At 47.8% G+C, this 14774-nt stretch overlaps 2 protein-coding genes across 2 annotated transcripts; both read right to left on the bottom strand.

Annotated features, from left to right (window-relative positions):
* Positions 1–720: 720 nt before the first annotated feature.
* Positions 721–1512, bottom strand: LOC117894143 (heat shock protein 27). The gene has a single exon (XM_034801037.1). The coding sequence runs from the start codon at positions 1344–1346 to the stop codon at positions 882–884; it is 465 nt and encodes a 154-aa protein (XP_034656928.1). The 5' UTR covers positions 1347–1512; the 3' UTR covers positions 721–881.
* Positions 1513–8342: 6830 nt separating this feature from the next.
* On the bottom strand, positions 8343–9744 carry LOC117893702. Its single transcript, XM_034800390.1, is given in 2 exon segments — positions 8343–8984; positions 9016–9744. Coding segments are annotated over 2 exon segments (981 nt in total). The 5' UTR covers positions 9355–9744.
* Positions 9745–14774: the final 5030 nt, after the last annotated feature.

The raw sequence follows: 14774 nt of genomic DNA, 5'->3' as shown, positions 1-14774 counted from the left end.
ACATAATTGACCAATTCGATCCATGCGATTGGATTGACAGACAATTGGACGCGTTTCAAGTCGCTGTGCATTCCACACGTTCAAAGTTGCATCCTAAATTCCGTGCTCTTCATTCATTTCCCTTGGCGCGTTTTCAGCCGCTCGCTGATTAGTAATCGCACGCGTTTTAAAACGCTAGAAAATCGCTTAGCGAAAACCATTTGTGGGCGTGCGAATTTGTTCCACGCTCGCACACTTTGTATGGTCAAATGCTATAGATATACAGATATATATGTGTACTCGGCTCTAGATTAGTTTTCCATGCGATTTCTGTGCGTTTTCTCTGTGTAGGTTTATGCTCTCGAGGCGGTTCTCGCCGCTGTCGCTGCTTATGGAGCCATTTACATTTTAACTTAACCTTAGATGGCGTTTGCGGAAATTGCCCAAGGGCGTGGTATGCACATACACGAACGTACGTACGTCTCTATCTAGTATATAGTTTTGTCTGGACAGCGACTGTTGTTTTGTCTGGGCTTTGAGTCGGATTTATGTTGACATTTTCCTCGGCAGCGTCCCATTGTTTCGGGCCTTGTACGAGCATGGGGACATCCGCTGGGCCCCGTTCCCCAATAAGACTGCTGCCACTGTGTTTCATTAATTAATTATTAATAAATTAACCTTTATTTTATTTAACTAAACAAATTAAATGTTTCCTTGTTAATAACAAAAAGCGTCCAATCATTGTTCTTTTGGATTTGGTTTACTTAGAATTAGGAGACTCTAGAAATTCATTCTAGAATAAATCTCTGAAATTCCGGGCAGTCCGGTCGTGTCGGGTGCATTAATTTGTCTGTCTTTTACAGAAACTAAAAACAAAACACACAGAAAGCCTCTGCCCGGGGTTAGTTCTTGATGCTTAGATATGAGGGACCGACTTGACGAACGTAGACACTTCGCTCGTTGCTGAGGTACGGCGGACAGCGGACGGTGAGGATGCCATCGGAGGACAGCTCGGAGCGGACGTCGTTGGGGTAGTAGCCGCGGGGCAGCACAAATCGCTTGACAATGTGGCGGCCCACGAAGGTGTCGCCGTCGCGACGCTTCTCGTGCTTGGCCTCCACCACCACCGTGTCCCCGGTGGTCTTCACTGTGATCTCGTACGGCTTGAACTGGTGCACATCCACGTTGGCCTCGAACCCGTCCTTGCCCACGATCACCCTGCTGAGGTCGGGCGCGGAGCCCACGCGCGACAGCGAGCGCTTCCAGTAGGGCAGATCCCAGTCGTTGATGTCCCAATCGCGCCACAAGCGACGGCGATAATCCCAGTAATCCCAATCCGTGTTGTTCGTAGCCGGAACCAGAGCCATCTCACTTATCTTATAGGTGTTTGTGTTTGTGTGTTTTGAGGGGTCTTCTCAGGACGCAGCAGTGCAGCGATCGACTACGACTTTTCACTTTTATCGTTCGACTTCGACGCGTTCTCTTCTGTAACGTCCACTCGCGATTCTTGCTCAGAGCACATTAAACTTGCAACCGACAGAAGCTGCCGCTTTTATAGTGCTACGCCCCAGCGCTTGGAAGTGGGCTCAGCGCCCCAGCACCGATCGGCTGAGACTCAGACTCAAACCCGACAGCCACAGCCAATGACAGTTGTGACGTAAAAACCAGGCAGCAGCAGCAGTATGTTGGGTGTGGGGTATCGGGGTATCGGGGTCTCGGGGTCTCGGGTGATGTTTTCGATTGTTTATCTTGAGAAATGATTTTCTGTTCTGTTCCGAAAGGGGGCTGGCTGGCGGTGGCTCTGTGGGCCGAAAACTTCTATGGCCATGCAACGAGATCTGAATGGCATTTCCTTGGAGTGATTGGGTGGTTCGTTTTATTTGCCATTGTGGAGCCACTTCCGCAGTGGAGGAAAAGATGGAGCAGAGAAGGTTTTCTGAAGGGTAGAGAGCTGATAAGAGCAGATTGACAATGCAATATGATTGAAATCAAAGTGCAAATCAGAGCTTGTTCCCAAATAAATAACTTTTGAATACTTTCGACTCTGTATCCCTCCACAAATCGACCTCTTAAATCATCTTTTACTCATCCATCTTTCCACAACTTTCCCTCTCATATTAACTCTACTTCCGCCACCGCAAAACCTGACCTTCCCAGCTCTCCTCCAGCCCCAGCCCCAGGCCCAGGCCCATCTACCTCTCTTTCTTTCTCTCTTTGGTGGAGCCATCCAAAACCCATTCTCCCATATCGGCAGCGCCTTAAAGCAAAACCATGCCAAAAAGCGAACAGAAATTCAAAACCCGATCGAAATAGTCGAAAAAGATCGCTCAGCTTTTTCAACTTAATTACGCAGCATTTCCGCTTGCTTAGATACAAATGTATCTAAAGCTAAATTGAAAAAAATAAAACAAAATAAAATGGGATGGGATGGGGATGGGGACATTTCTTTGGCGGAAATCCAAACAGCGCATAATTCTTTTCACTTTTTGACCAAATTTGGCTATGACTTTGTTGTTGTGCATTTGAAGCCGCTAGAAGATATAAATCAAACAGATACAGATACAGAAACAGATAAACAGACAGACGGACAGGCAGACAAAGCTAACAGAGACATGGATTACAGATACACAATCCATAGATACATAGATCCATAGATACACAGATACAACAGGGGAGGGGGCCACTGTGTGGGAGTGGCTGAGGCTGAGGGGCTGCTGCGGTAGTCATGACAAAAAGGCAATTTGTACAATTTTCGATGGTCCAATGTTGCAGGAGGAAAGGGAAGGGAAGGGAAGGGGAGATTAGCCAAAGCGACAACTACAACACAACATGAGAGACAACAACAATTGGCGCCGCGACATCTACATAACATTTATGGGCCTAACCTGCCCCTGGGCACCCCGCCCCTCGTTACATAGAACCCGTGCTCCCATAACAAAGCACAATCATCGATGGGATTGGGATTGGTATTGGGATTGGGGCTGGGGCTGGCGTTGGCCCACCCAGATTGCAATTGTAATTATCCGCTTGCGGGTTTCGGGGGTACTCAATGTATTTCGCTGATAGTAGCTACTCGTCGAAGCCCCTGAGATGGCATGAGGGTATCAAATGATTCGGCTACCATTTCTGACTGTTGTTGGATTCGATTTTGATAATGGTTATACCAAGCCTCACAGCAATTTAGATGCCATTCGACGCTGCAGGTATGGCTATGTGTAGGTATGGAGAGAGCCATATCTAACAAGTTCAATGGGTAAAGTAAGTATATCTGATGAAGCCTAGTCCGCTTAGGCAGCAGGAACAGTGCTGGACAGACGAATAGCATCACACATCCGAGTAGGTAGAGTAATACCATAAATTATGGGCACATCTCTCAGCACTTTGGAAATTAGAGTGTTCGGCTGGCAAAATGGCGAGATGTTGTTCCGCCCCCCACCCCACCCACTCACACTAAAAAAAGAAATGAATATAAATTATAGAAGAGATGTTTATATGGCCCGACACACCTATTTAGGGCCCCGTTCAAACTTCTTCAGCTTCATTGGAAAAATAATCAAAAATATAATTTATATATTTTTAGTCCCACTAAACCCAACAGAAAAGAGAACAAAATAGGAGAGTATACAAAACCCAATAACATGTAGCACAGTGTGATGGGTGAAAGAGAGAGAGCGAAGAGGTGCGAGGTGGGAGAGCGGTGGGAGTGGGGGGAAAATCTCGTTTGGAAATCAATCGCAGTGCCGCAGCTGCACAGCAACAATTCATTTGTAATTAAAGGCAAAACAAAGCAATCGACTAATTTGTTTGATTTTATGGCAAAATCAAATGAAAATCCACCGCACACTCGCATACCCTCGGATTCCCAAGGGTGTAGCCACACCTAAGCAGCAGGAGGAGGAGTGTGTGGGTTGTGCCCAACTTTCTTTAGACCTGATCCAGTAATTATCTAACAAATGACTTTCTATAATCGTAGATCTCATTAGCATCTCGGATAAAATCAACCACCCACCCATGGCACCTAGCCCGGCCTTTGCCCCGTGCTCCCGTTCCCCTAGGGAATTCAATCGAAAGCAGACATTGTTCTGGTCTCGCTGCTTCCCCTCCACTGCTGTACGAGTGGTTTATGGCTTGCCACAAAATTTGTCATCCCATGGGGGGATGGCAGTCTGCCAGCTTCTGCGGCACGAACTTACCTCAGAAACAGCTTGGACCATTTGTCTGATTAGCGCAACAGTTTCCCCCCAATCCCTTCCACGCCGCCAGAGAACCAAACAGAATTTACCTAAATCATAATTTAGAATTTTGTTGAAAAAGAAAACTGATGAAATTGTCGCAGACCTAAGCCCCTCGGCCCACTCGTTGGAGCTAATGGGTCAAATGCTCAACAATAAATATTCCAATTTGCTTGGCAAAAACAACAACAATTAATGAAACATGCGAGCGAGGGAGGGAGGCGACTGTACGTCTCTTTTGGTCTGCAGCCTGAAAGTATGCCCTGGCAGGAAGCAGGCAAGGAGACATGCATATGCGTAATACGTATCAGGTATCACGTACACACGTACACACACGGATACTTGGATGGCGGACAAAATAGCAAAACTAATTAAGCGAGGGAAATCAATAAGCTGGGAGGGAAGAGTATGAGGAGGAGGAGGAGGGACCCAGAGAGTGGGCCACGAGCGTCACGAGTTGCCAATGAAGTCGCTCGCTCGGGGTGGTGCGGGTGCGGGTGCGGGTGCGGAGTTCAGTCGAGTGTAAGAATATATGACACTAGAACGAGCCACAAATGGGCAACAACAAGAACAAGAACAGTCCTAGTTCTTGTGGCAGGTGCAAGCGCCCTCACGAAGCTGCCACTGCAATGCGACGCCAGCGCCAGCTCCACAAAAGTACAAAGAAACCCAACAGTAAAACGAAAGTAAAATTTCAAGTCGAAGACGGCACGAAATGGGACGGGAGACAGGTCAGGGCGAAGAGGTCAGGGAAGGAAGCGGTCGAAGAGGATGAGAAGATCCAGACCGAAGGAAACTTGAAACTGTAATTGGCCATGCGAAGTGAATACTGCAACGGCAACGGCAATGGCAACGAGGAGGAGCACCCAAAAGACAGCCACAATAATAGTTGTAAGGCCAGCAGCAACAAAGTCTCAGCGTTGCCCCAATGAAAGCGCACGAAGGAGCCCACAGAATGTGGCAGCAACTGAGAGAAAGTTATACTTGAGATGCTCTTTCTGAGACGGAGCAACAGATTGGGGGACATAGCGATACAGTCGGGCAGTCCCACTTTCGAATGCAGCACCCACATCCTTCACCTATATATTCATCAAAGATACAGCCACAGGGCATGGCTCTAGACCCCTCTACAGTCTAGGTTCCCTTCGAGATACAAATCGTACCCGTAGGGCAACCTTCGGCGGAGAAACAGACAAGAAATTCGAAGCCAGTCCACAACTCTGGCCCCACAGACACGCCCCGAAGGCTTTCTGACGCTCTGACGCTGCACTTGTTTGCATACGAATGAGAACTATATTTGCACGAGTGGCACGGGGCATGGGGCATGGGGCAAGCAAGGAGAGCTCGTGGTGGCTCGGCCTATTAGTCTATTTTTGTTTTGTTTTGTGCTATTGAACCCAACAGCAGACAAAGTGCTGGCCAAACACAGAAATGGAAAGTGCACAGGGCTGTAGCAGGGCTCCTTCCTTCCTTCTCTGTCCATCTTCCGATTTGACTGCAGCTAATTTGAAATTCCGAAAATGTAGAAGCTCTGACGACACATCCTTGGACAAGATGCGCACCGCTTAAGGACACTCCCGGCGTGCACATTCTCCGCGTCGTGTTTCGCTTATGAGTCACACACACACAGAGAGACAAAGGTCAGCAGCTCAGGCATTTAACGAGGAGCACACTTCGCCTTGCACTTGAAAATATTGAAATGCATTTGGCCAGCTCCGGGTGTAAGCTGATATTAATGCCAGCGACAAAGTTATGTGTGAAGGACGCGTAATACCCTTGTCGTCGGTCCCCAGTCCTCAGTTCTCTGTCTTTGTGTCTGTCTGCCAAGGCTGGGGTGCAGAAGGAAGGAGTTTGCCTTGATTGTGTTTTACCATATGGCAGATACTCTGCCAACTGAAGGTTAGTAGGCCTCTGGTTGCAAGGCTGATATTGGGACACTTCCTCGAGGGCCAAGTGTCACCCCTCCCACCAAGGCGAGACTCTTTCGTTTTCCGTTTTGTAGATACTTTATTTATTGAATCTCAAGTTGAATACGATTTAGCTGAAATCTATTGTATTGGAGTGATATGCGTCGAGTGAGTGATTTCTCCGTCTAGTCTATAAAGTACGCGATGCTATGCTGCATATGCCATGGAACGGAACATCTAAACATCTACTTTGGGGTTAGTATTTCCAGCTATGTCGATGTGGGATTGTTCAAGTGTATTTGCCTCTCTATGTATGTAGATAAAAGTGTGTGTTCAAGAGCCACTGGGAAACGCTACAGCTAAGTAATTTCCATTAACATTTGTTTGTCGAATTGGCGAATTGTCGAATACTTTTCGGCTTGGGGCTTTAATTCATCGTTTTTGGGTTAAGTACTACGTCGATCTGGGTTCTTCTGTGTTCTGTGGTAAAGCTATGAGAGTGGTGTAGACTTTGAGTTTATGTCTGGCGATATACATAGATACTTTCGCAGCACATAATAATGTGGGTGCAACAGGGTGACGCTAATATACATTCTTTTCGGTTAGTTGTAGATACTCGTAACTCGTACTCGTACGCATGGGAAATACATTTATTTTATGCTTATTCTTGCAACATTTAGAATATACTTAGAACACGCAAATATTTGTTTCTTGTTTTCTTGTTTCGAGAGAATATCTGGCTACAAAACTATAAATATGTTTGTATTCTATATATATCTGGTATATCTGATATCTGTGCTCCAGCACTTTCCTCTCCCCAGCCTCAAGCACTAACAAAGTTTTCCCCAAAAAACATTTCGCTCAAAAAACTTCCAACTTCCTTCCCCTCTGGGTGTTTTCCCCATTCACTAATTTGAAATTGGGACCAAGGTCCTTTGTCCTCTGTCCTTAGTTGCAGTTTGCCATTGACTTGTTTACAATGCAGCTGCCCCACCACCCCGCCCTTCACCAAAAAAAAAAAAAAAATTGAAAAATGTTTCACTTTTCGTGGAACCTCCCCCGATCTGAAACCCCTCCCCCTACCCTAGCTTTAGCCTCAAACACTCTCCGACATTGTGGAAAAGTTTCCCAAGCTTTGCTGCAACATTTTCTGTTTTGTGTGTGTTTTATTTTCATTTCACTGGAAAATATTGAGAGAAAAACTAACTTTTCTCCTGAATGCTTCTGTGAAACACTGCCCTTGCATTGGTGTTGGTATTTGTGAGTCTGTGTGCGTGTGCGTGTGTGTGTGTTTGTGTGTGCTAGAGCAGACCAACTTTTATTTTCTGCTTTCAAAAGCCAACAAACAGCTCGTATAAAATTGTACAAAACTTAAAGCTGAACTAAACCCTACCTAAACAAATGCACACAACAACTTCAGGGGAATATTTAGGGAATCAAAAAGGAAGAACAAAAATCCCCCTCGTCTCGTTTCGTTTGGCTTCTCCAATGTGCAATCAAAACGGGTCTCCTAGCTCTGCCTTCGCCTTTGTGTGTGTTCTTGTAATATCCGTATATAAGTTATATCTCTTCTGCTTTGTATAAAAAAATCCGTATAAAAATGTTTGCTTAACAAATTGTTTGTTTGTTTGTTTCGTTTCGTTTCGTGTCGTTTCTCCCTGCTAGTCGTAAGTATAAATCTAGATCTGGCTTTACAAATTGTGTCTGTGTCTCGGTTTGCAAAAGTTGATCGGTGTTGATTTTGATATTTTTACCTCTTTGCCTGTTTCGCTTACGCCTACATTTAATATTTAATACAAATCATATGTAATAATTATGTATAAAATCGTACAAGTTTTGGAGTTGATTTCTTTTGCTGTAAGCTTCGACTTGCTTTTGGCCTGCATTTGCTTGCGATGTCGCTGGCCCTGGGGCTGCCCTCTCAACGAAGGGGAAAGGGCTTCGGCTAATTAATCAATTCTACTCTCCGAGAAACCCTTTGCCCTTGCCCCTGCCCCCCCATGCCAGCCCCAAAAGCCTCCCCCATAAAAACCAATTAAAATTCCCTTTAGCTTTAAGCCTCGAGTCGGTTGGTTGTGGGCCTGGCAGACCCTGGCCGCACCTAGTAGCCGATCCTGCCCAGACGCGTGATTGGCAGCGATGTGGGCTCCGAGTTGGGCAACTCCCCGCAACGCTGCAACCAGCTCCAGGCCTGGCCACACACGACACCGACTCCGGCCCACATTCAAAAGCACTGGCTACGCCGCTTCGTCGCCGTCGTGGCTGTGCCCGAGGCAGAGCCAGAGCCAGAGACAGAGCCAGTTCCCGTGCCACTGCCCATGCCGAGGCCACTGCTTGTGCCGGTGCCCGTGCCCGTGCCCGTGCCCATGGTCATACTGGTCGATGATGTCAGAGTCGACGTTCTGGCAGAGAGCAGGGGAGCGGGCAGCAGCCGGGCCGCGTTCTATGTTTTCTTCAACTGCTGGCCGGTGCACGCCGAGTGCCCAGAGTGTCCGCACTTGGGGGTCCGGGACTTCTTGACCAGGAAGCACGTGAGGAACTCTATGGGCGAGGGCATCTTGCGCAGGCTCTCCTCCGAGCTGGAGCTGGACTGGTTGCTCTCCGAACGCAGGTTGCTGCACTTGATCCGCTGCCCGCTGGCCCCCGGCCCGGTCTCCAGGGCGTGCCGGTAGTAGTTCTTGCAGCACTTCTTGGACAGGTTGTACATGCGAACGGTGCGGTCGATGTTCTCGTCGTCTTCCTCCTCGCCCGCCTTCAGGTTGAGCCCCAGGCCGCCCACTCCCACATCGTGGGACTTGGAGACGACCATGCCCAAGCCCTTCCTGGCAGGTGCCGCCTGACACTGACTGGCTGTCAGCAGCTGCTGCTGCTGCTGCTGTCCCCTTGCTGGCCAAAGCGGAAGAGGAGCTGTCTGCATGGAGCTGTACGCTCTCTGGCAGTTCCTGGTGCTCGTGATGCTCGTGGTAGGCCTCCTCCTCGGGCTGCTCCTCCTCCTCGAGGTTGTTCTGGGAATCGTCGTAGAACTTGTAGCTCCTGTAGCGATTGTGCCTGCCCTGGTCCCAGCTGCCGCTGCGTCCTGTCCACTCCGCGCTGGCCGGCAGCGAGAGCTGGATGGTCGGGGAGCGATAGTACTGGCGATGCGGATGGAATCCCAGGCCAAAGTCGTCCAAGTACGACTGTGTGTGGATGTTGTCCAGCTCGTCGGCGACGCTCAGTAGAAAGGGAAGCGTCGACATGGTTCCGTTCTCCGTGTACTCGGACTGAGACTACTGCAATGCTTTTTCACGTTTTCACGTTTTCACTTTTCCAGCTCTCGCTCCCCTCTGCGCTCCCACCCACCGAAATGTAGGTATCTATGCTGCGACGATGGCGACGGAGAGATGTTGATGGGGGCACTGGCACTGGCACTGGCTGTGGGGATTAATCTTGCCCCGTTTGTACACACGAATACGGACACAGATGCAAATGCAGATGCAGCTGCAGATACGCTTGGAGCTAGACTACGAGGATTATTTGTTGCTATTTAATTTTCCCTCTTTCCCTATTTTGGATTATATTTTCTATTTTTTATCTAAGGCAAAACTGCACTCGGCACTCCGGCTCGACAGGGCTACGACTGCACGGACTCGAAACAGAAACAGAACTGAACGCAGGCGGAGAATGCACTTGCCACTAGGGCAGACCAGGCCAGACCCGACGTCGCATTTATGTTGATGATGATGATGTGGAAACTCCTTCGTACACACACCGACGGACGGAGAGAGTCCGCTCGGGCAGAGAGACGCGGCACTCTCTCTCTCTCTCGGCAGTGTTTTGGTCACGCGCTCAGAAAAACCCGATGCAGTCGACGAACCTCCTTTGCCTGCCACCCTTTGCCGCTGCAACGAGTGGATTTGGGTTTATGTTTTGATTTCGCTGTGTACAAAGCGGCGTATGCGTGATACTACGAGAAGGGGTGGGTCGGGGGTTTCGTGCTCATTCTGGGATTTTCCCTTTTCGCGCCTTATTGTCATTAGTTGGCGTTTGCCTCCGCTTTGGCCTCCAGCGTCTCTGCAGCTTTTTTTCTGAAGCTTGTCCCTGGATTGCAACGGCAGCGGCAACGGCAACGGCGAAGGACACAACATTGTTGCTGTCCTGCGGCCCTGCCAGAGCCTGCCTGCAGCACTGTGGGAGGGCAAGTGCATCTGTATACGACAGAAAGAGAGATAGAGAGAGAGAGAGAGTCTGTGTGTGGCTGTGTATCCGTGAATGGGGGCTTGGGTTTGGGTGCACAATTTTAATGCGCAATAATTCATTTGATGTAGATGTGGCTGGGTGGGTGGGACGGGGTGGCATTACTGTGAGCTGTGCGAAGGCTGCGTGTTTGGAAATTGTTAGCCAAATCAATTGAGTTTCGGCACATTTACCGTCTTCATGGGGATTTAATAATGACTAATTGATATGGCAGCCAATACTCGCTTGGAAAAAGGACTTGGAAAAAGAGTTGAAATAGTATGTACCATCTATGGAATAATTAAGAAATTAGCACCCTCCCGGGGTCTTCTTTAACAGCAAAAATCCCTTAATCAAGTTGCATAATCCGAGAGTCTCCTCTCCGTCCCTTCCAGCAAAAACACAATTCACGTCGTTGGGCACACACATATGAACAGCTCTCAAATGTACTTCTACGCATTGGATAATCCCAGACCCTAGATGCAGTCCCACTCCTTGCCTAATTCAGGAGGAGAACGAATCCACAGAATGAGTTCAGAGGTCCACAGTAGATGAAATGCAAAACGGAATCCAAGCTCAAATTACCCATGGGTCCAAGCAGTGAAACAGGAAACGAAAGTAGCAAGAACGGCAGCAGAGGGAGAGAGGGAGAGGGAGAGAGAGAGACTTGACTCTCATACGTGTAAGAGTTTGCATATAGACAGATATTCAGTTGTATGCATTTGAGTCCTGTCTTTCCTGTCTGGCTGTTGGAGATACTTAAGCCTGCGGTGAGCGCCTGTCGTTTGTGCCACTTATTGAGAGCAATGGACAGGGAGACAGGGAGACAGGGAGGCAGGGCAGGACATAAATCTTTTAGCACTTATTTGACACAGTTTCAGGCAGGAGCAAACACACACAGAGACACACCTCACACACAGAGGAGAGTGGTCTGGGGCCTGGGGGAATGGACGTCACATGCTCATCAATCGGTCGCTCACATTTGCTGCAACAATGCAAAGCGATGTCCATGCACCTTGAAGTGGAGGGGGTGCTCCGACAGAGGGTAGCAGAATGACAGACGGCAGAGGATGGTGTGCCAGGCTGTCAGGAGAGCTGGCAGACGATGACAGTTGACGATAAGCGGTCGAGTGGCTGAATCCCACTCGGAGAAGCCGCTCCCTCTTCCAGCCATGTTGTGACTGTTGTGACTGCCTACGGCTCGATGTTGGCCCAACAAAACGAATGCCGCACAATGGCAGAGGGAAAACGGAAAACATAAAAGCGGAAAACTGCAGAGAGAGAGAGAGAGAGAGAGAGAAGGGGGCGCCTTCTTCTGTTGGCCTTATTTGACTTGTGCCTTGCTCTCCTTGCTTAATCCATTGAATTGCCACAATTGTGGGAGAGCCAAGCCCCCGGCACCCCTTCCTTTGTGGCTGCCACATATGTGAAAGGCGGAACGAAGATATTACGCATACGCCCCAATAATTTCATTGCTTTTCGGTTCACTTCTCATTGCAGTTCTTCAAATATTCAGTTCCAATTTGCTGGCTAATGAGAATTCGTTAGAAATGCATTCGAATCAGCGATTATTCGGCCCACGCCATCCACGTCCATGTCCTTGTGCCACATAGAGGCAAAAGCAGTCTGCCTGTCCGCCTGTCTGCCTGTCCGCCTGTCTGTCTGTCTGACTGATGTCTCGTATCAAATTATCTATAAATTGCCATTGCCCCACCAGCACGCCATCAATGGAGAAGGAGGAGCTGTCAGGCCATCAGTTCGTGTTTCTGCTGATTGTTCCTCTTACCCCCGACCTGTGTCGTGTGAAGTTTCTTTTTATATTCGATTCCACACTGCCTATGTGCATAGGCATTGCAGCAGACACACAAACAAACAAAAACACACACACACGGGCAAGCATTTTGCCAAAGAACAAGAAAAACAGAGCCCAGAGAGGCCAGAGCCCTGCCTCCTGCCTCCTGCCAAGTTCTGCCTTTTGCCCGAGATTTGATTTTAATTTTGAGGTCAGACAAAGGCAAGCACTCTGCTCCTGCTCCAGCGCCAGCGCCATCGCCATGTGCTTGTGCCTCAAGTGTTGCATACACGAAAAATGCAATAAATATTTAAATTACTATATCCACATGCAGCACGCAAATGGGAAAGGAATACTCCAGAGGCGTACCCAGAGGAGTAGAGTGGAGTGGAGTGAGCACAGAGCAGACTCCTCGCTGGAGAAACTAGGCTAAATGTGGATCGCACTGTAAAATAATTAAGAGAAATGTTGCAGGGAAATGGAAATGGAAATGGGTGTCGAGTGCCGCAGTGTGGCAGGGGTGGCATGCAGAATGCTCAGGAATGACAAGGGGAAATTATTCTAGATTCATTTTGTTGGATAACTCTTTACAAATTAAGAATTATTAAATTAAAATCTGTGGACATTGTTTTCAGATGCTTTGCATGAGGGAGTTCGCGTACCTTTCCTTTCCAGCACTTTGTTGCCCACTTGGAGGCATACGTTTAGCTGGCTTGGCTTTCAAATGGTTTACACTTGGCTGTTTTCTTCATGGGTCTTTCGATAGATGCCTTGTGTGAAGTGCTTTGGGCAGAAGATTAGTTGGTTCTTGGCAGCAACTTTCCATGTGCTTTGGGGACTCTAACAACACTTTGTAGTACATCAAAATACTCAGTCTTGGCTTATCCCTCTCTCTATGCCAGAGCTTAAATTGTTTTATTTATTTGCATTTATTAAACATTTAAAGCTTTACATTTTTGCACAACCACCGAGATTCCAGCAACAACAGCAACAACAGCAACCTAAACAACATCCCGCCTTAGTCGCAGCGAAAAGCAATCCATATTAACAACAACAAACCAGCAGCAGAGCAGAAACAAAGTAAGCCACAACAACAGCAGCAGCAGCAGCAGCAACAACAACAAAAGCAGCAACAATTCAATGGGCAACAGGGCAGACAACAATCGTGTCAAGTTCAACAAAAGCTTCACCCGCGGCTCCATTCAATCGCTTCGCTTCGGGCTTACAAGTTTTTACATATACATTTCATGGCACGCACAGAAAACCGAAAACCGAAAACCGAAAAACCTGTTAATGCGTTTGGCACAAAAAAAGAGACAGACGGATACCAGCAGCAGTAGCAACAACAACAAAAACAACAACAACTACGACACAGTGCACCCACGCGAGCTTCGAAAGAAAAATGTGTAAAAGAGAGTCTTTGAAAGAGACAGGACAGACACCCTTGGGGAAAGAGCAGGCTTGAGCTCGGAAGAGCTTTGAGATTAGAGGGCTGAGCTCACTCTGGTGCAGATCCAGAAGATGCCTAAAGGAGGAATTAAGGGGGTATGACCAAAATAATGATGCATCAATATCAGAACTCTTTGGCCCTTGGCAGTGACAGAAAAAGGGACTAGTTTTGGCTTGAATAAAAAGACTTAGTTCCTAATGACCTGCAGGATGAGTTGGTACGCATATCTCAGGCATATATCAAATGAAAACTCATGAAAAATGGCCACCATCAATAACCGAAACCATATCCATGGCCAAATCCATTCAATTGGATTAAGTGCATCATTAGACCCTTTCGATATCAGATAAGACAGCACTATCTGCTTCCAACTTGCTCACACCCTCTGCTGTAGGAATTACATTAGCACTGGAGAAGCCATCTCCTTCTACCCCTTCTAGCCAAATCATCACGTTCATACCCTCTTTTTCTCTGGTCTGAAAATGTGGAAAAATATGTAAAAACTTGCACTAATTTGCTAATGAGCCGCTCATCCATAATTTAACTGACATAAAAATATGTGTTAAAAGATATTACAAAAGCAAACAAAATAAAAGTCGAGCAACTGACTTTTAAAAGGCATCAGCAAGCTCTCAGCAACGTTGCGCGTGCGCGCTCTGACTCTCTCTCTCTCTCTCTCTCTCTCTCTGTGTCGTCTCGCTCTTTGTCAGATCAGATCGCAGGGCTTTTGGCCAAAAGAAAACCTACAACCTGCTGAAAGCCATAAGTCAAAGCATTGTCATCGCTGCGCTGTGGCTGCTGCCCCGGAGCTTGGCCTGAACTTTGCCAGTCGTTTGCGGTGGTTCCGAGCGGTGCGTTGGGCCAAACAAAAGATCTCTCGTCTCTATTCGCATATAAAGAAATTTCCCACTCGTACTCGCAGCGCAAAATAACTCAATTAGAATGTACAGTGAAAATTTGTGTGCTTTTTGTTGATTCATTTCGCTTTCAGTCCGGAAGTTTCCCCCGTTCAACCACCCACCAGTCGCGTGCTGGCATTAATTCAAATGTGCAGCTGATGGTATCGCTAGCCAAATACCCAGCCCCCCATCCCCATTTAGATCCGTGCCCCCCGCCACCCATACAATACCGTACGTGTGTGTGTCTCTGGCCTGTCGTGGTCCGGTGTGCGCCGAGAATCCAATAAAAATGTACCACAATTA

Source organism: Drosophila subobscura, chromosome J, assembly GCF_008121235.1.
Source record: "Drosophila subobscura isolate 14011-0131.10 chromosome J, UCBerk_Dsub_1.0, whole genome shotgun sequence".
NCBI classification, from domain to species: domain Eukaryota; kingdom Metazoa; phylum Arthropoda; class Insecta; order Diptera; family Drosophilidae; genus Drosophila; species Drosophila subobscura.
Note: the sequence above shows the minus strand (reverse complement) of the source record. Positions and strands in the feature narration are given on the sequence as shown.